The 21,327-nt window shown below is 42.5% G+C and overlaps 1 protein-coding gene across 4 annotated transcripts in view; it reads right to left on the bottom strand.

The window, feature by feature from the left end:
* The window catches only part of BTRC (beta-transducin repeat containing E3 ubiquitin protein ligase), a 160,947-nt gene that overhangs the window by 82,430 nt on the left and 57,190 nt on the right, over positions 1–21,327 (bottom strand). For 3 of the 4 annotated variants that reach the window (XM_067537194.1, XM_067537192.1, XM_067537191.1), the window contains 2 exons: positions 17,216–17,293; positions 5,635–5,724 (listed from right to left, as the gene is read on the bottom strand). In XM_067537194.1, the coding sequence (XP_067393295.1) occupies positions 5,635–5,724; positions 17,216–17,293 (168 nt within the window). The remainder of the gene's footprint in view (positions 1–5,634; positions 5,725–17,215; positions 17,294–21,327) is intronic. The other variant, XM_067537193.1, reaches the window with a different exon arrangement.

Raw genomic sequence — 21,327 nt, 5'->3', positions numbered from 1 at the left:
AGTTCACAGTGCTAGACAGTCATCCTCGGCTCCTGACTCACCCCAGCCAGTGTCACTTCAAGTCCCACTTACGGCAGAAATCTGGACAAGGTCTGAAGGCACATTATTTTATTCTGTCAGTTTTTTTTTTTTAAAATTTGGGGGAATGTAATCAAACTATTTTTGAAAAAATAGGCATGTGAATGCTAGCTGGAAGGGATTGGGGGTGGAAGAGTGGAAGAAATAGGGGTGAGGGGTGTGGGGCAGCAGCAAGGGGAAGGGGCTAAACGGGAATAGGGTAGGGAGGGCAGAGGGGTCAGAAGACTGGGAAGGGAGATATGGATTTCAGTGGCAGAAGGACTGGAGGAGAATAGGAGCAAGGATGTCTGTTAACCCCACATTCCCTCTCCTCCTCCCCATGTGTGCCAGGATCTGGAGGGGGGCCTCTCTCTCTGGAGGAGTCTGAGTCCTTCTCTTCCCTTTCGTGTGTGTGTTGGGATTTGGGGGTGGGGCATCTGCCTCTCTAGGAGGTCTCTTTGCTCCTGCATATAAACTGGAATATAGGGGCTGGCCTCTCTCCCATGTGTGTGCTAGGATCTGGGTATGGACCCTGCCCCTATATGATAGTATGACACCCCCTGACACACACCCTTCTTCGTGAGTTGGGTTCTGTGAGGCTCTGGCCCTCTGAGGGTGTCTGAGCCCTCTGATTGCCCCACATCATGGGATTTGGGGGGTCTTGTCTTGCTAAAGTGGGTCAGAGGACTTTTCCATGTGAGCCTGGATCTGGGGGGCTGCCACTTTCCTCTGAAGGGGTCTGAGCCCCTCTCCCTACCTTGGTCCTGTCTGCGAGTCAGCATCTGGGGAAGCCAAGAAGAGGCATGCTAGAAGCATGCACCAGGAACACACTGCTGAAACTACAGTGAGGAGCTGAGAATGGCCATGCCTGCTGCACATCACAGATTTCTCAAGCAGTAAGAGCAGTACAGAGTGATTTGTCACCGGCTTTGTCTCCATGGGTGTTCTCATTCAGTTGAGACTGTCACTTTGATGCCACTTCACACCTCCCAGGGCCTCCTTTTCAGGATTATCCTTTGCTGGGTACAACTGGACATCTGGATATAATAGCAGATGACTAATTTCATACACTATCACAGTGCCAGCTCTGCTACAGTTAAGTTTGAGACTTTTCTGTTTAAAGGGTGATTCTTCTAAGTGCTCTAAAATCCACATGCATACCTGGATTGTCTAGAAATTTGCTGTGTCTCGTGGGAATGCAGGGTACGGTTAGTGACCCAAGTTTGGGCCCAGTTGACCAAGAAGTGGCAGAGATGCAGTCGTTCCCCCCCACCCCCGGAAAAAAACCAGCATTTCAGAACGTTTGCAGATTCTAGCGACTTTGAAGTTTGAAACCCACCCTGAGTAGAAATCCGAGAATGAACTGTTAACGTTTGGAGGAAAACAGGCTGTCAAGGCTTTTTTTTTTAAAAAAAAAGAAATGTAATCTGAGTAACAGCAAATAATTCAGAAAGTGCTCCAACTATTTTGAAAAGAAAATATGTTATCCATGTGACTGCTCACTGGGTGGGCAGGGGTGATTAGGGGTGGAAGAGTAGGTAAGAATGGGGATAGAGGGGGTAGGGTCTGCAGCAAGGGATGGGGTATTATGAGGAGGGAGATAAATGCAAAAGGATAGTAGGGGAAGGAAAAGGGTTGGGAGCTCAGGTAAGGGAGAAGGGGGAGCGGGAGCGGAGAAAACAGGAGGGACTGGACAATGTTGGGGTCGCAGAGGAGATTGGGGGCTCAGAGGTGGGGGCCTGTCAGCCCTGAATCTCCCCTTCCATGTGTGTGCTGGGATCTGGGACACCCTGCCCCTCTAGAAGTGTCTGAGCCTCTCTCCCTGCCGCCCACCATGTGAGCTGGGATCTGGGGGGGGGGGGGGGGAGGAGGAGGGGAATATCTGAAACCCAGGAAATGAATAGTTAAGGTATGCTTCACCCTTGTGTTGAATGTGTCAGTGGGAGGGCGGGGTGGCTGGTCAGAGCTTGAGGGGGAGGGGACCAGTTTGGAAGGGGGTGGATTGGGTGGCACTGGGGCATAGCCAAGGAAACCTGGCTGAAGCAGGAGACCCAGCTAGGGTTGGGTAGTGCGGGTGAGGGCCCGGCTTGGTGTGCAGCACGGGCTGGGCGACATAACCAAGGAAATGCACAGCCCTCAAGTAAGGTGCTGCCTGTGATGTGTGGATGCAGAAGCATGGGACAGGAGACAGCAAGGACCAACTGCTCATGTGCTAATGGCTTTTACAGTGCTGACAAACGGCGTAATGGGATGATGGGAAGGGGAGTGGGAGCTGGAAATGTCGGTGGAGTCGAGGGGGGGGGGGAGGGATGGACAAGGAGAGAGAGACACACCTGTCTTCTGTCAGGGGCTTAAAGTTAGTGTAACAACCCTGTAATAAAACTGCCAAGATTCTGGGGACACAGACAATGTGGGAGATTTCTTTCCCTGGCTGTGTTAGCAACCACACTGTGCAAGTATTTCAAAGCACAACCATTATCCCATTCCACTCTAACAAAATATACAGGAGGGTGGAAATGCACTCAGGAATCACATAGCAACTGCATGGCCTAGTGGAGAAACCACCAGACTGGGACTATTATTGCTCTGCCACTGGCCTCCTGATCGGCCTTGGGCAAGTCACTTCACCTTTTTGTGCCTCAGATTCTCATTTGTAAAACAGGGATCTACCGATGAAAAGTGCTATATAAATGCTAGCACTTTTTGTTATTACCTAGCTACTGTATCTGCCAAGTGGAAATCTAGCTGAGAACTACAACTGCCTAAAAGACCACTAACTTTTACAACAAACATTTCTCTTTAAAAAAACTAGGCAATTCACTGACAAAAATCTTTGTTAACCCAGAGCTAAGGCTGCCTGATGGTATTTCATGTCCTTCCAGAGTGTCAAGTTCAGCAAAACCCAAACCCCTGAAAACAAGAATATATAGAGTTATGGCACGTGTCAACGCAGCCTTAACTCTCCTGTCTGGGTGATGACCCAGTTTGCCCACAGCGTGCGCGCGCACGCGCGCACTCACACACACACACATACACACTCTGCCTTAGCAGATAATGCATCTCACTCAGGGAATAGGACAACTGTTGCACAAACACCTTCTCTTTGCCAAGCAAAATTTGTTTTAGGTGAACTGTATTGAACAAGAGCTACCGACACCTGTTCTACACTCAAACACTGAACCTGCTCCCCAGTAACAACCCCGCACGTGTCAATCTTTACAATTCCTTCACCCCCTTTTGCCCGTACTCACAGGATTCCAACACACACTAGATTTTCACTTAGCCATCACTAAAGACACAGACTGCTCTCATATCCCGCCTCACTTCTGACAATCCCTATGGTTAGGAGGTCCCTATGCCCCGCTACTGGTAACCTACACAGCACGGAAATTATGGATACTGTATCCCTCAAGGTACACAAGCGCCTCTTTCCTTTGATTACACATGGATGTCTCAGACCCAGATCACCTCATATCACAATCACAGCTCTGCCAAGCTGCTCCAACTAATGCTTCCACCAGTCCGTACAGCTACACCTAAGTGACTGCAGCTAGAGGACATGCAGATAATAGGAGGGCAGAGTTAAGGTTGCATTGGTGTGTACCTTATCTCTGTATTACTACCTGATTTTCATCCTTTTGACCTTGACATTCTGGAAGGCTGCAAGATGCCACCAGGCAATTTTAACTCTACATTAATGAAAGTTTTTTTTGGTCAGGGAATTTATAAAGTGCTTTGCTATACCAGGAGTGTGAGCAGTCCTGAGAAAGTCAACTTCTACTTCACTTTGTTTTGTAACTGCAAAGCAACAGCATCAGTAACTCGTCAGTGACAGAAACCATTACCAAGGGAAAGCAATTACCCCCATGTAGTAGGGAAATGTGCCCCAAAAGTCCCCTATTAAGTTAATGCAAAACATAGATAAATGTGCCATCTCCAGTATATATGTATCCTGGAGATGCAGTACTAAGAACATGCCTGGGGCCAGAATTCAACTCCACCTCAACAACACAAAATGCGTCCTGCAGTCTCTGGCTCTCTCTCCTAGTCGCTTGTCAGTAGCCCACTGAAAGTATTTTTTTAAAAGGAGTGATTATATTTTTTGTCCCCATCATTTTGAAGGGGCAATTTCAATTCAGAGGGGCACAAATGAAGTTAATAGTTGTAATTCTACCACATCCCCTTCCCAAAACCAAGATGATCAGGTCAAAAGCAGCTGGTGCATGGTAGAAGGGCCCCTTAGACTATCCTAGTAGTAGCTGTACAATGGCTCCTTTGTAGGATGCTTGTGAACTGCTTCATGACCCCGAGATGAAAAGTATTAAATACCAAGGGCATTTTGCTGAGGGCTGCAAATCGTTTACCTAGGTATCTTGTCAGGAGGGTTTCATGCACTTTGTATAACAACAGGCATGACTGCAGGTGACAGTTAGCAATTCTGTACCTCTTGATCTAAGAGGGTAATCTGGCAGGAAGTGGCAAGATGCAAAACTTCATTCTGGGATCTGTAGCTTCCACAAGGCTGCACCTCTCTAACAGAGGGTGACTGCAAGCTGCACTCTAGATCACTTGTGTGCAACATGAAGTCAACATTTGTGCAATGGGACAATTCATAGATGTAGCCACCATCTTCCCACAGCAACCGGAGCACCTTCAAAGGTCAACAGAAAGGTAAATTTAAATATCCATTCAAAATGAACTCTGAGAAAAGGGAATCTCAAGAAGATCCAAGGAATAAGCAGTCAGATGAGGGAGAAAGCTTTTTACTGGTCACTTTATAGTGACAGAAGAGCAATAAAATGCCAGCTGGTTTCAGTAACAGTGGGCATGCAAGACAGATCTGAACTTCTTTCCAAAGGAAACATGGAGCTTATACATGGCGGAACACGTCCTTTACAAAACCTTTTTTATACATACATGTCTTGGCTGGAATGTTTTCTGCTCACACACAATCCCACATGTATACATCTTATTTTATACCAGTTACATTTAGTTTTAAGGAAACCATCAGAGAGCTGGGTAGTTACTGACATTTCACCTCCTCTTTTTACTGCCTCCAGTTTTATGTTTCCCTAGAAATGTAGCTTATCTAACGTAGTGATATGAAAATGAACATATTGACTTTTTCTTCCCATTTTCTCTTTTCCTCTTCCCTCCAAGCATTTTTTAGGTTTGTTCTTTTAATTAGAAGGTATTTCCTTCATTGTTCTTTCTGTATTTCCTCTTCACCCATCAACAATATGCGGCGAAGAGCCTCCATCCTACATATATTAGTGTAATTCTGGCTACTGACCAGCAGAGGGTAGTGGAGACAACTACACAATGGGAACATTTACTTACTGCTTCTACAAAACATCCAGCCTGTTGATCTGGATAGTTGGAGACCCATATGCCCATTTACCCATTTACCAGTCTGGCACACTGCCAGCTCAGCCTGTAGTACTACTGTGAAAGATAGAAGGCCTTGTGCAAACTACTTAGTTTCTGTTTAATGTATGTTAAAAACTAATTTTTGGAAAAACAAATGTACGGCTCACAAAATTGACACAAAGATAACCAAACTACAACATTACTTACTTTGGCCACACAATTTTCAGTCTTCATAGCAGTGCTTGCTAGACATACTGTTTCTTGGTTTAAGCACAGTCTGGCACAGCTGTTGTAGGTCTGTGGAAAGATTAAAAAGATTCTGAATAGAGGCACACGATTTGCTGTAAGGCATCAGATTTTTGGTGCAAGATACTCTAACAACTCTGTTAAGCCATTCTACTATATTTCTGAATCACTTCTCTTTCTTAAACAAAAAAGGAAAACAGGGTGCAATGAAGTTTCGAATCCCACTCAAACTAATCTATAAAATAAAACTATGCAGGGTGTGTGGAGGGGTACACCATTCCCCACTCCTGGATATATTTTTATTTTTTAAGTAGAAGGTTAAAGTAAAGGAATGCAGAACAGCGTGCTTCAAGCAGCTGTCCTTGCAAGTTATAACACCAGTATCTATTGAGTGTAGTTGGGGGTTAGTGCATGGATAGAATTCAGCAATTTCTGATGCTTGATCGAAAAGAAGAAGAAATTGAAAAAAAAAAAAAAAATGAACACATGAATCCCCAAATGGCTCTGAGATATGTGGACTAATACACTAGGTCTTTCAGCAGTGGGTGGGATGGGATGAGGTGTCTAGATTCAAACTGGGACAAAGTCACAAGCAAACAGGCATTTGATGGCCCCAAACTAGTCCTTACAGACATTTGCCCACATCATAAAACCACCACTTTGGCATGTTTAGAACTTCCTACTCAGGAGAGAGATCAGAATTATTAAAAACATTATAAATCATGATTCAGATGCACTGACCTAACTGTCATGAGGAAATTTGGACAGCACTTTCTTGCACTATGCACAGCTCCAACCAGTGTTATCTGAACTTCATTTTATAAGCATCAACATTCATTAAATTCAATCCAAAACTTGAGAGCAGACCGGGGAAAAAAAGAGAGAGACATGTAGATGCTTTGTTTCCCCGCCATTCATGACTGAGCATTTTTACCCACCTGGTTTTTCACTATTTTCTGTTGCATCTTGTATTTGTAGTGTTTCATACCTACATCTCCTCCACCCTGATTTCCCTCCTATTTACAAATCCATTATTATACATAGTAATACATGACAGAATGTACTATGAGGCACTGCATAAATTAAGTGCTAGGTACATATTAAAAGACAGTCCCTGACCCAATCTCAATAGACAACAACCAAAAAGTATGAATCCCAATTTACAGATGGGAACTAACACAGAGAGATTAAGTAATTTGCTCAGGATGCAAAAGAAGTCTGTGGCAGAACCAGGATTTGAACCCAGCTCCTGAGTCCTAGTCCAATCCTCTCTCTTCAAGCCTAATTTTTAGAATTCAGCCTTACAATAATATTCTACCCAATAACCACATTAATAAATATGGGGATGGGACAGCATGTCTGAATATAAAATCAGCAACATTCTATTTTGAGTCCACGGATCAGAAGCTAAAAACTGGAACTGGCTCAGAAGGAAGGGGGACCTCTATTATAACCACACAGAACCACTAGTGAGCATGGCAGTTTATAAATAAAGAACACTTATTCCAAAGCATTGCACAACTCTCATTATTTTCATTTACACACAAGGGACAGTATTTTCTAATGGAGACAGAAACTCCTGAGTTTCTAGTCCCAATGACTCCCTATGGCCTTGGACAACAAGTTATCCCACTTCTCTGAATCTCAGCTTCCCCAGCTATAAAATGGGGATAGTACTACGCACCTCACAGGGCCGTTTGCACGGTACTGACAGCATAAAGCTCTCTGTAAGTGCTAAATTATCAAACAGCCATATCATTCCTCACCTTTCTACAAAAGATGAGAAGAAAAATGAAACTTCAAGGAATGAGCATGTAACTTCTGTGTTCAGGATGTGGAAATGCATTGGTCTTGTGACATGAACACGCATATTGCATCCTGGAGAAGGTTTACACATGCCCCGCAGTGCGTTCAACAAGGTCTCAGGCTAAAACTTTAAGGGTGATCTAGGTATTCTTTTAAACCAATACTAAAAGTTTAAGACATTGAATCATTAGCAATGTGCACACTTGCGCTGACAGTGTATGAACACATTGTATGACACTCATTCTCCCTTCACTTATTTAAAAAATGCCCAAGTTCAGAGCTCTATATTTCAACTGAAACACCTGATGACATCTCAAGTTGTAGGACTCAGGCATCACAGCTCCCTTCGCTGTTAAAGGTGGCTGGGAGATCAGCTACTGTTCCAGGAGAAACAAAACCCTGAACCCAGGTCTTGGAAGGTAAAAACCCTTTCAGTTCACCTTTAAAACTGGATCTTTTCTAGTCTGAACCCATCCTGTTCAAGTCTCCCCACACTTTTAGTCAAGATAAGAGGTTTCTTTGCATAGAGAGCACTTGGAAATGGTAGCCTGGTGTCATGCCAGAGGCATATAGCTTTGCGTTGGAGTGCTTTAATATGTTTTTATATTGCATATAAAGCATGCAAACATAAACCAGTTTGCTGAAAACTACCCTCGTTGTGAAAGCCGGCTGTAATTCTGAACAAGTTTTCAATTTTCACACTGCTGCTAGGGTAAAACATTTTAAAGAGTTTAATTTTTACAGTGGCTTCACTGACATGGGATTATCTAACAAAGTAATGGCTAATCAATAGAGGGTTTAGTTGTCAGGTGAAACATATAACACACTAAAAGGGATTGATTGCCAGACTCCTCCTTATTTACTAGGAGGTATATATTTAAAATGACACAAACTTGTTACCAAGCTGCATTCCTTTAACCTTGCAAAAGCCGTTTGAGAAGAACGTTAAGCAGCCCTATAGCAAAACAAGCTCTAATGAAAAAAAGTCTACAAATATATGGCAGCATCAAATCATGTCAGGAGCAGGAATGTGATGCAGAAATGGGGAACCACAAAGCTGCATTCATTCTTAGCCAAGGGCTTAAAATGCCACACAGATGCTAGACCATAGTTCACTAAACATATCTAATCTCATTCCATGAACATCTTTGATTAGATTTTTCTAATGCTTACATGACTGGGTCTGATAGACTTCTGCCTTTTTAAAAAGAAAGCATGACCTGGCACTTCTTGCACACACAAGACTTCCACTGATGCCAATGGAGTTTTGGACGAGCAAGGAATACTCGACTGAAGTACTCCACGCAAAGTGGAATTTTGTTCACGAGGATTTCAGCCAGTAGAAAAGTAATTTCTTTGGCCATTTATCCAGCGAATCCCCAGTCTCTGAATGAAACTCCACTTTTTAATAGACATTGCAGCCCAGGAGTTCAATAAGATTTTTTTTCCACTAGTTAATAATTACATGATTTATCAGAGAAAGATAACACTAATAAAAACACAACAAAAAAGACAAAACCCATAGCCTTCCTCCAAGTCATTTTCAGAGCGCAGATTATTAAACTGCTTCTTTTCAAACAAGGGTTTTTGTAGCTAAGCACAAATTGCCAAATGGTTTTAAAAAAAAAGTTATTAGACTCTGAAGGATTCAGCAGAAGCGGGAAGTTATATAAACAAATCACTCCAGAAGATTTGGTAAGATCAGTTTCATCTCACTTACAGGGTCTTGGGAGACCTGCATTAATTATCCTTAAGGTCTTTCACATAGACTATCTAAAATAAATTCAAAATTTATTTATTTATTTCAAATGAGGTGCTTCTCCTGCAAGTATTAAATAATGTCTACAAATTTAAAAGCATTTTTATAAATAGGTAATTAAAGAAAGAGAAGACTAAAATTAAGTCAAGCTGCAAAACATTACCCAGAATGCGTGGGGTTTCGTTTTTTTGTTTTTTTTACACATTTCAGAGTACATTTTTGCTATCCATAGCTCACTGTGCTGGGAGCGGGGGGTCTCTGTGGGAAGCCATAAGACAAAATATAGAATAGCCAAACAAAAAACTAGAACATTTACAAGGTTGTCCCTAAAGCATAGTTTGTCATATTGCAATTACACCTTGCCTACTGCAAAGCCAGTGTCCTTAATATTGCCACTAGAGGGAAGAAGTGTCTCAACACATGGTAGATAGGGAATGGGTTTTCTTGGGCAATTACCATAACAAAGCTCCTGTGGCTGCATATACCTTCTAATTACTCACTACAATTAAAATGACTAACCCAAAACAAACAGCAAATAAATAAACAAACAACCCCCACCCTGCCTGTTCTCAGAATCTTCATTAAATCTTACACTTTTCCCCTCATCTATCAAAGCAGGAGAAAAGGGTCATGTCACAGTTACCAAGCACCACAGGGCTATTCAACAGAGTAAAAAGCATTTAAACAAAAACAAAAACAAAGAGCAAGGAAAACGGGATCTCTTGTGAAAAAAAGGATGTCGTGGTATTTAGCCATCTGGTAGCTGCTTGAAAACAAACCGTCCTCAAAAGAGCAGAAATACAGTATATCTTCTCTCAGTTCACTGGCTTATGAACCAAACTTTATATACATACATACACACACACACGCTAATGTTAGACTTCTGTGCTGCTGCTACTTTCATTCCCTCTTGTCCAACTGTGCACAGATAACCATATGCCCATCCTGACCACATCAGGTTATTCCAGCTTGGATGGCTTGTTTGCAGCCTCTCGGAGATGGGCTTTTCTGTGCTGTTGTTCAAAATCCCTCTGGATTTATTTATTTATTATTTTGACAGCTACTTCATTTTATCCGGCTCATCATTAGGGGAAGATGGCAGCCAAGTGATTTTTCTTTCCATTGACAATTTGTGACATTTCTCCAGCAGTGTGGAAGGTGTTGAAAACCTGGCAGCTGTTACCTCCTGAGATGAAGCTCCTTTTTTATCCTCCCATGACAGTTTAACTCAATGGGTCAGCACCTTTAAAGACTGCAAAGTATCACTGAAGTGGATGGAGACTTGAATTACTGTTCCCTCCCTAATCAATGTAAACCCTCACTGCAGGTGAAACTCTTCATCTATAGAGGTGCACGGGGGAGGAAAATGTAATGCCCTGAGCCAGATGGTTTTCATCTTGTTTTTTAAAGAAGAAAGGAACAAGCTAACAAGGGGACAGCTACTTTGTTAGCTTCTTGGCCTCTCTCATGGCTTTGGATCCCCAGGGTTCCAGCCACACAAGAGAGAGAATACAGAAAAACGTAAACACTTAAAGAAATATAACTAGGGGGCTGGCAACATGCTGCTTTCAAAGAGCTGAGAGAGCCCTGCTCAGTGCTTTATTTATCACTGCCCACGTTCTTTGGATGGTAAGTGGACACACACACAAAGGGCAGGGGGGAGGAGACAACACTTGCAATTTACTCAATTACAGAGAGCTGCAGAAAAACATCAAGGCTGACAGCTCCTATTAGCACTAATGTTGGAAGAATCGAGTCGCGTTTTATTCCACAACGCAACCTTTTCATTTTCACTTGGACTTCATGCTCTCCACTAACACCTCGTGCAAATTAAAGACTAAGTAGTCATTTTAGTTTTGTTATGCAACAGTTCCAGGGTGAAAGAAAACAGTTTCTAGAGACTATGAAGTATTTCTATTGCTTTAACAAGGTTTTTTTTAACCAATGACTTTTCCCTAGCAAACACTAGTAATAGTGAGAGATGAGGTAAATATGATAATCTGATAGTAGCAGCTCTCCTCCCCCCACTCTGTCCACTCTCTAGGAGCAGGAAAATTTGAACTACAAAATAGCTTATCTAGATTAAGAAAGGAAGCTGCATCTCCAATAGCCCTTGTATGGTTCTCTTTATAACATTCAATAAGCAGATGAAGCAAGGGTCTAAGGCGTTGCACATCAGAGATTCATCTGAAGAGAAGTCCCAAAATGCAAAGCCACAGACTAAAAATAAAGGTGACCGACTGTTGCTATCCCGCCTTCCCATTCCCTTGCTCTTCTTGTCTGTCTTTCCTTTTTGTGGTTCGTCTCAAATCATCTCAAATCTACGAGACTGAACTGCAGTAATATTCTCTGCTGAGACGCTGCAGGGGAAAGGTTTTGAAACTGCTGAGGGTCTTGGGGAGTGCACAGGCGGGCAAAGGTTTTTTTTCATGACTTCCATCTGGAAGCTCTACGGAAAAATGATCAAGTCCAGAGTCTGGTTTGCAGCACGGCGTCCATGACAGCAATCCCGCTGCCATCAGCATTTCCCCACAAGGCACCTTTGACACAGCGTCCCCCCATACCGCCCGCCCACGGAACGAATCATGGCAGCAAAAAGCACTTCATTATTACTCCATTCAAGAGAGGGAAGGAGGGTTTTTTAAACAACCTGCATTGTGCCTGTCTTTTTTAAAGAACAGTGGGATAATCAAGTTCAGGGCAGCCCTGGACAGCTGCCCTGTGACCTACTCATGTTGACCCCCACTATTCATCACTTTCCTTCGGACTATGAGGGCAAACTCCCGGGGAGTGACCACCACAATAGATAGAAAACAAGCCAACAATAACACGGTTCCTGCAAAAAAACCAGATGGCACCGCAATAAATTTACAAATCTGCATTCATGGCTGTTTAAAACACCCAGAAGCCAAAAGGCTTGAGGGGCCCCCAGAGAGCTTCACAGTTTCTAAAGGCCAGTGCTCTCCGCAAGACTATTGAGCTCATGTTCTTCATAAATGAAGAATGGAGATGTAGCCCTTAAAATAACAAACGCCTGACCTAATCAATCTAGCATTTGGGCCTACCACTAAATGATAGGCACTGAAAACTAATTATGGTTTTTGGCAAGGAGGTTGAATTAAAATTGGAACACACAGGTTAAAAAGGCACTGAAGCATTTGTGAGTCTTTTTGAAAAGGCTGCACGCACGCGCGTGCACACACGCACGCACACGCACACGGCTTGAAACAGGAACCTGATTCAATAACTCATGCATTTATTTTTAAAATGAATCAGATTAGTCCCATGTGTGACCTGCCAGTCCATCTGTATGTGCTGGACTTAATGGGCACTCTTCTCACGCTTGCTTCAGTTTGAAGTATGAGAGAGATAAATTTAGTTTAATTTTCAACAGATCAAGCTATCCATTTTCCAAATGGACCATCTGGATCAGCCTATTAAAATTAATTTATAACTTTGCAGTGTGAAAATTCGTTTGTTAGCTTAAATAAAGTTGCCAAAAACTTTTGCCGCTTGTCATTGTTTTTCGAAGGGCTGTTTTTCCTACCATGACTTTCACTTTACATCTCAAAATTGTATTTGATTATAACAAACAGCTGTCAAGAATAGACCCTTCACTTCCTTGCTTCAGAGCCTTCAGAGCTCTGCAGAGCTCTGATTTTTTTGCCAACAATAATAGCTCTGATCCACCACTTTGCTTTCTCCCCTGTTCCAATCCCTGTACCTTCTCCCATGCTGCTCATCATGGATGGAACAACTTCCCAACCCCGTATGTTAGCCATGCAAACTACACTCATTCAACTCCCTAACTTCTTACAAAGTCAATTTCAGTCAACAGGAAAATGTCATTTCTTCTAGTAGGAAAGTCCACAGGGCTGAACCAATTGGTCTTCAGCCTATGTACAGCTCTGGAGGCAGAACGAGATTTATTTAACATTTTTATCAATAACCTGGAAAAAACAAAACCATCCTTGATAAAGTTTGCACATGCCACAAAATTTCAGGAAGTGGTAAATAATGAAGAAAATAGGTCACTGATTCAGAGCAATCTGGATCGCTTGGTAAACTGGGCACAAACAATATGCATTTTAATATGGCTAAATGTAAACGCATACATCGAGGAACGAAGAATGTAGGCCATACTTGCAGGGCGGGGGACTATTCTGGGAAGCAGTGACTCTGAAAAAGATTTGGGTGGCATGGTGGATCGACAGCAGAACATGAGTTCCCAGTGCCATGCTGAGGCCAAAAGGGCTAATGCAAATGTGATCCTGGGATGAATAAACAAGAGAATCTCAAGTAGGAGCAAAGAGATTATTTTTACATCTATATGTGGCACTGGTGAGACCCCTTTGGAATACTGTGTCCAGTTCTGGTGCCCACAATTCAAGACAGATGTTGATAAATTGGAGAGGGTTCAGAGGAGCCACAAGAATGATTAAAGAATTGGAAAACATGCCTTATAGTGAGATACTCCCAGAGCTCAACCTATTTAGCTGAACAAAGAGAAGGTTAATGGTTGCACTTGATCACACTCTATAAGTATTTATGTGAGGAACAAATATTTACTAATAGGCTCTTTACTCTAGCAGAGAAAGGTATAAAATGATCCAATGGCTGGAAGTTGAAGCTAGATAAATTCAGACTGGAAATAAGGGGTACATTTTTTACAGTGAGAGTAGTTAACCAATAGAAAAATTTACCAAGGGTCGTAGTGGACTCTCCATCACTACATTTTTAAATCAAGATTGGATGTTTTTCTAAAAGACCTGTTCTAGGAATTACTTTGGAGGAAGTTCTATGGCCTGTGTTATACAGGAGGCCAGATGAGATGATCACAATGGTCCCTTTTGGTCTTGGAATCAATTAATCTGACTATCACAGGCCCCCATCCACAAAAGAGCTTGCCAGCCTGAGATATCTTTCAAAGCTGAGACTGTTTCAATACAACAAGAAATCAGAGCAGTTAGATGTAAACACTGCACCACTCACTTAAACTTATCTACTGCGGGGCACGTAAAGACAGACCACCACCACTGAAACTGACCAATGAATCTGAGCCAGGATCTAAAACTAAGTCATCAGGAGAGGGCTGGATTTGTAGACCTTTCTATCAGAAGACATGAAATTTTCAAGCTTGGAGAATTTTTCCTAGTCTTCTATGTAGGAAGGTCCACAGTTCCCAACAAGGGCATTTTATCAGCAGTGTCTCCAGGAAAGGAAAGAGAAAATGAAACTGTATACGAACAATAATGAGAGAGTTAACTTCTTTTCATTTAGATACTACTACCATATACCACAATTTTTGCTAAATATTGCTTTTGTTAATACTTGCAGACCCACTCTGTAGTGTTTTGTGAAGATGAAGGGGGATGAAAGACCAACTGGCCACTTTGCTTCTCTCCTTGTGCCAGGCATAAGATGTTTCCACCCACAAACCAAACCATCATTGGCCTTATTCAGTGTGCTCTAATACTGGAAGACAGAATAAAACACATGGCTGTGTATGCCTCTGACATGCTACACCTAGATTTGGAAACCTCTGACAATTTCTTGCTCTTCATGAAGGGGGGAGAAAGATTAGTGCATTTCAGTTCCTAAAACCTGCAGGACGACAGAGTCCTACACACATCTAAAGTGTTATAGCAGTTTACTAACAGGTGCAAAAGCTGACACCAGGCCAAGGAGGGAGTTTTGGAAAAGCAAAGTGAAGGAATCTGCAATGGGATGACCATATTAGGATATGTGGACACACTGCCTCGAGATAGAGAGGATAAGAGACCCCTTTGGAGACAGCCTTCCAGGTAGATTTCAGTGTCTCCACTTTCAGTTTTGGCTTGCTGATGCATTTTTTCAGGAATTTTAGATTTAGAATAGCCTTATTCCTTCTTGATCCTTTTTGGAACTAGTAAAATTGAGTCAGACGCAGTCCTTCTTCTGATAGAGGGACTCACTCTATTGACCTCATCTACAGGAGGTACTTGATGGCTGCTCTTCTGCTGGTTTCTCTTGATGTTGCTGGAGGTTAGGAAAACCATAAATGTGTGTTTGAGATATTTGATCATTTCTAACAATTATTGTTCAGTTCCTCAGCAAAGTTCAGGATCTATTCCTCTTATAAGGAGGGCAGACAGTTCGGTGTTAATTGGAGAAGCTTACAGCTAACCTTGCTTTCATGCTGGACTGGTCTGAGTTGGAACCACATTGATTTCTTGGAATATGCCAAGGCAGAGAAATCATCCGCATTGCATCCCCCTACCCGGCCATGCTCTTGTTCCATGTTCTGCTTTTGAATGCATTGACTTGTTGGCTGTCTGTAGAAGACAAGGAACCACAAAGAGAGTGACATGCTTTGTAGTAAGCTTTGAAATCTTTATTGCTTGGCTGCTGTCTTCTTGCCCTTTTCTGATGAGTTAGCAGGATGTGGAAGATGCAGAGGTTCCCATTAACATATTTAATGATAAGACATTTGCAAGATGAGCAAACCTTTTCCTCTCTTCTTTCTGGGCTTGCTCACCATTCTTGTACACCTTGCGGAAGCAGCAGGAAGGCCTAGAAAAGCCTGTCCTCAGCTGAAGTAGCAGAACTAAGCCCCGGGCTCTCTGGTGGGCCCCACAACTCTGCCTACGACAGATAGTTCTGGCTCTGACCTCAAAACTGCAAGCTGGCTGGAGATCAATTGCTAGGATCTGTGGACCCTCCCACATAGAAAATACGTAGTCTAACATCATGTAAGAGCAGCAGGTTAGGGAACGAGAAAGATAGGAAAGCAGGGAGAAGGGGAATGCAACTTTGTAATCTGAGACCCCTTCTGGAGATCCACTATATCTTGTATTATCTTCATCTTTTAGATCATATGCTTCTCACAGCAGGACTGTGCGTCTTGTGCACCACAGATCACATAACTGACACTTTATATGGTTGTGTCTGGAGCTATAGGACAAGCAGCCCTTTCCCCTGAACTGGGAAAAAAATAAGCATTTTTTCAATAAAATACTATTTTTCCTTGGACAATATTATTGAAAGGATTGTGAAGCCTTACTATACCTAAGTATTTATAACTGTATCTACTACTGTAGCATGGAGATGCCTAACACATATTATAAAACTGACCACGGGCACAGACAGCCAATTTATAGAGCTGTGTCCTTCTTTCTCAGCCAGGATGGTGGACCACTGAAATGGGTCTTCTGATGGTGCTAGGCAAGTTTAGTACTTTGGGGGGAGGAAGGGAGGGGGGGAGGGAGAAAGAGAAGGAAAAATCCTCTCTCTTTAAAGGATATTGAAGCATTTATTTGTTGAGCACCAGGGTGCTCAGTGATGCACAATGCATACAGGAAGATATGCTCTCTGCTGTGTAGAGCTTAATTTAAGTTAAGATAGTAAGGAATTTGTTTTCATATATAGAAGGGATCAGAAGAGATGTTAACACTTTTGCGAGGTTTGGGGGCAGCGTAGATATACAAAGAATGTTCTTAAAACTTTTAGAGGGAAATTAAACAGCTCTGTCTGGAGAGTGGCTCTAAGAAAACCTACCTTGTAGGCATGGTATGAAATGTGGTTATTTGTAAAGCACCTTGAGATTCTTGGATGCAAGGTGCTGTAGAAAGGCAAACTGTATTATAAATGAGACAGAAGGAGTACTACAGACCAAGGCTGGAGAATTCCTCATGATTAGCAAGTAAAGAAAGGCTAGATACAAAGTCACAGCTGACGGTGCTAGGCAGAGCAACCTGGGCTTGCTCCGAAATGGTCACCCCTGTTCATATTCATAAAAGTCCAATTTGTCTTATTTTTCCAGGTACAATGCTACTTGCCTTCTCCCACTAAGAAGGGTAAGGACTTTCAGGCTCTGGAGCATGACAAGCGCGCCAGATAAAAGTTAGAAACTTAAGCTCAGTCTCTACTTTCCCAAAGTGTTGTAAGATTCAAGCAGTTAGAAAGTTTTATTGTATTTTTAAGAAACTCAAGGCATACCTGTCTAAGTGCATTCTTCTCTGGAATGATCTTCCTAGGGGGCTCGTCATTATTACAGTCTTCTCTCTCTGAGGAATTCTGTGAAAGAAAGGAAGCTTTAATTCAGTTCTTATCCCCAATATTATTCTGTGGGAGGAAAGGAAACTGAATATTTGCAGCTACACACGCTAGTTTTTATACATATACACACCTGAGGCTAGCTTTTTCTTGAAGCCAGCTGGCTTGTTGGGGCTAAGGCAGAATTTTTCTCATTCTTGATAAGTAATGCACCATTAGATAGCTATACAGGAGAAAACTGTGTTTGTTTGGGACCTTCTTCTAAAATAGCCAGTTCTGATCACTGTGCTAGGATGCAAAGCAGGTGATTTGACAGCCTGATCTAATATACCACCACTTATGTTCCTGAACTCTGTACAGTGACTTATGTCCATTTTATAAAAAGTAAATATAACTAATAAAATTTAACTGTCCCCCTATATTCCAGTAACTTTATATTAGCTTGAATACTGACTGATTACACAGGAGTGTAGTGGGCTACCAACATTCAGATTTCTCTGGCCCACCTCTAAATTGAACCAAATAATTAAATTTTGTGATATTAGTGTTAGAACCATCACTGCTATGTATCCCAGAAGGGCTGGGGTTTTTTTTTTTTGTTTTTTTTAAATTATTATTATTTTTTCCACTCTCCTCTCTCTCCAGAAAAGCTGACTCGGATCCTGCACTACTGATACCACCACCGATAGGGTGTCGAGGAGAAGGAAGGTAGAGCTATAAAGAGGCTGCTCCAGAAATGCTCCTCAGCTGATGATGGGCTCAGAAAACTTGGCAGGAGACGTCTGTCCTTTTCACACTATGGTTTAAATCATGGATTACTTGTCTGGGAATAGTGCTATAAGCCATGCTATTGCTTATCTAAGGGAAGAGGCGGTCTTTGGGACACATTCCGCAAATAATTATCTGAAAAAAATTCCTGTTCACATTGGCCAAGGAAGCAATACTAGAACACGGTGGTCACCATCACAATTTTAACAACCAGGTGGTTAGGCTAAGGATATATGGCTTTGTTTAAAAAGGTTTGGAGAAATTCTGTACACACATTTAGAGTCCGTTTTGAACATCACCGTAGTAACAGCCTTTAGATCAAATACCCATGCATTCAATACTGGGAGACTAGCCAGTTTTTAAAGGGGTAAGGGTGAGCCACTAGGGAGTGCTATGCCAGTAACAGGAAGAGTTTCTGGCTACTAGCAGATGGGATAAGGATAAGATTTTAAGATGGAACCTGCATTCCTTTATCACTACCACCTCCTAGAATCCCTCCTCACCCATCAGTGCCCCTAACACGCCCTGATCCCCCTTAAAGCTGACTCCCAATCCCAAATTTCAGTCATTGGCTGCAGGGCTGCATCTGTAAGTCAAGAAAGATCTGGTGCACAAGCAGTAGTTGAATGGAGGCTGCAGAGAAGAAGCAGAGACTGCAGAGAAGAAGCTCCATCAGTGGAGCAGTGTGTTTGGGTGCCTGCAGGTGCTGTGTGATCAACCAGGGACTAGGTAGGTTACAGGGTTCTAGTTTCTTTGAAGGGGAGCAAGACAGCAGGAAGGTGGCAAGGACATGAGCAAAGTTTGCTGAGAGATGGAAGAGAGGAATAAAAACGCCAAGGTGGCATAAACTGGTCCTGAGGAGCCAAAGTAAATCATGATCTGCAGACCCACTAGTGAGCTTCACAAGATACAGAACTCACAAGTCACAAAGACATCTTCTGAACAGCTGTAGCCAGGGTTTTATAATGTAAATCAATCCTAAACAGGCCTGATAACTCAGTAAAAGAACCAATTCTTTGTAAGTTTTCACATAGGGCCTCAGCTAGGAGAAAGTCATTATATTAGGTCTGGTTTAGAGAGGGCTGTGAATGCCCAGTTAAAAGGAAGTTAAGATGCATCTTTGCACCGGCTGCTCTGTACTCATCCGCACAGTTTAACAACTGATTAAGGCAAGTAAGGATTTCAGTTTCGGTACTTCTGAAAATAGATTAATTGCTAGAGACACAGGCCTTTGAAGTAAGTACTATGTATTTCCAGGAACTGCTTTTCTTATCTATTTTAAGGATGCATTTTGAATATTCACTCCTCCTTCTTGTAACAGCATTAAAAACCCTATTGTTCCTAAAGTTGCGTGTGTTTTATAAAACGGTTATTAGAAGTGAAATTTAGTCTTCCGCTTGCCTCTCAAACTGCCTTTCAATGTCATTAAGGTAAAAACAATGTCAAAAGCCAGGGAATTCAATGCTGAGGTGAAATACGAGCCTTTATTCTGAAATTTCTTGTTATCGAAATGTGCCACAAGTTTTCCAATTTCTTTTTCTTTAAACTAAAGATCTAATTTTAAAAGCAAGCGGAGGACCTATTTGCATTCATTATCTTTATAGGTGGCAAGGCTACGAGGTTGGCTGAACAAAGACCAGACAAAGACTGCCAAGTGCATATGGTGGTTCACAGCTTGGCGTCGCACCATTCTACAGTACCAACACAGCAGCTCCAATAACAGACTATTAAAGAGGAGCGCTGCTCATGCACTTTTGTCGGCAAGTAAGTTACGCTTGGTGAAGACAGAATGACTGGAAAGCATTACGCTTAAGAAACAAAGCACAGATGTTTAGCTCTCCCACCCATTTCTCAGGAATACAAAAATCACCATTCCAGGTGTACTACAAGCCTCCAAATAGTTCAGAAATAACCATACCTGCAATTAAAGTGAATTCCACTTGATAGAGCAGTGCCCAGTGTTAGTCACCAGAAAACTACATCTTTGTGAGTATCTCATTGCTGAACAATTCAAGGAAGTCTGCTTGCCTGTTTGAGGACCAGAGTTTGAAGTTTACTTGTCATGAGTGACGCTTCCAGCCACGAGGGAGGAAGACAAAAGGCTATGAGAAAGGTGTTTTGCAGTCATCGCTCTAGAACGTGGCATTTGGTGCCCATATACTAAGATGGTGCATGCATTAGAAATGGCAAAGGTTTGCAGGGATCGCAGTTGATGTGTAGCAAAGACAAGATGGAATTCGTTAGGGCAAAGGGTGAGGGGGAGAGAGAGACAGGGAAACAGGCCAAAAGGCAGGTCACGGCTGAAAAGCCAAACAACTTTTTGTATTGGGGCAAATTCTGAGATGCCATTTCCTCCAAATGGCAATGCCCTGGGCCAACATCCTTACAAAAGCCAGACAGGGCACGAGAGCGCTCATCCTGGAATGCATGGGGCATCCCCTCCAAACACAGGACTAGCCCAGCTTATGCATTGTTCATTCAAGTCCCACAAAGCATTAAATGGTTAAGCTTCACAGCACCCCTGTCATATTATCACCTCTGTTTGCACAGATCAATAAGATAGAGGCCGCAGGTTTTACACAAAGTCACACAGAATATCAGTGGCAATGCTGGAAATAGAAACTGGGACTCCTGATTCCCAAGTCTCTGCCTCAGCCTTTAGTCCTCCTCTCTAGCCTTCCTCTCAGAGGTCCCCACATGAAGGGTATTTGCCTTTCCTAGGTTATCCGCCCTAAAATGGCAAATGCCTATTTCAGAATATAATTTGGAGTTAAGACTTCAGCCTGTAACTGACAGGATATCATTCCAGGGCATGTTATCTTCCCAGTGACCACCACAAATTCTTTTTGTTATCTGACTCTCCACGTGAAGTCCCCACCATCTCAAACATACCCTGCGTTACACAGCACACAGAGTCCCTAGGTTAAACCATTTGACGTGTGACAACATGCAGTATTTTCTGTATATAACCCATCAAAGCAATATTGGTATTCAGCTACAATAGATAGATGAATGCATTCCCAGGGCTACCAATTGCACAGGGCTACCTTTAGCACTGCCTTACTCCTCATGGTGGAAATAAAAAACCTGCCAACTGGGGAGTTTTTTGGTGCTGTGTTGCCCAACACTAATTATAAAAGAGTACAGATGCAGTCCTTTTCCACATGTGAGGAGGTGGGGGTGGGGGAGAACTGTGTGTCTATGTAAAGAGCACAACTATTTTTTATGCTTTCAAATTCTTAATCCTGTTTGGAGCTGTCAGTGGGGGTTAATGGAAGCCTTGGATA

The sequence above is a fragment of the Emydura macquarii genome, unplaced genomic scaffold (genome assembly GCF_026122565.2).
Source record: "Emydura macquarii macquarii isolate MOO-44397 ecotype Brisbane River unplaced genomic scaffold, CSIRO-AGI_Emac_v2 contig_3692, whole genome shotgun sequence".
NCBI classification, from domain to species: Eukaryota; Metazoa; Chordata; order Testudines; family Chelidae; genus Emydura; species Emydura macquarii.
This window is presented reverse-complemented; position numbering and strand designations above follow the sequence as displayed.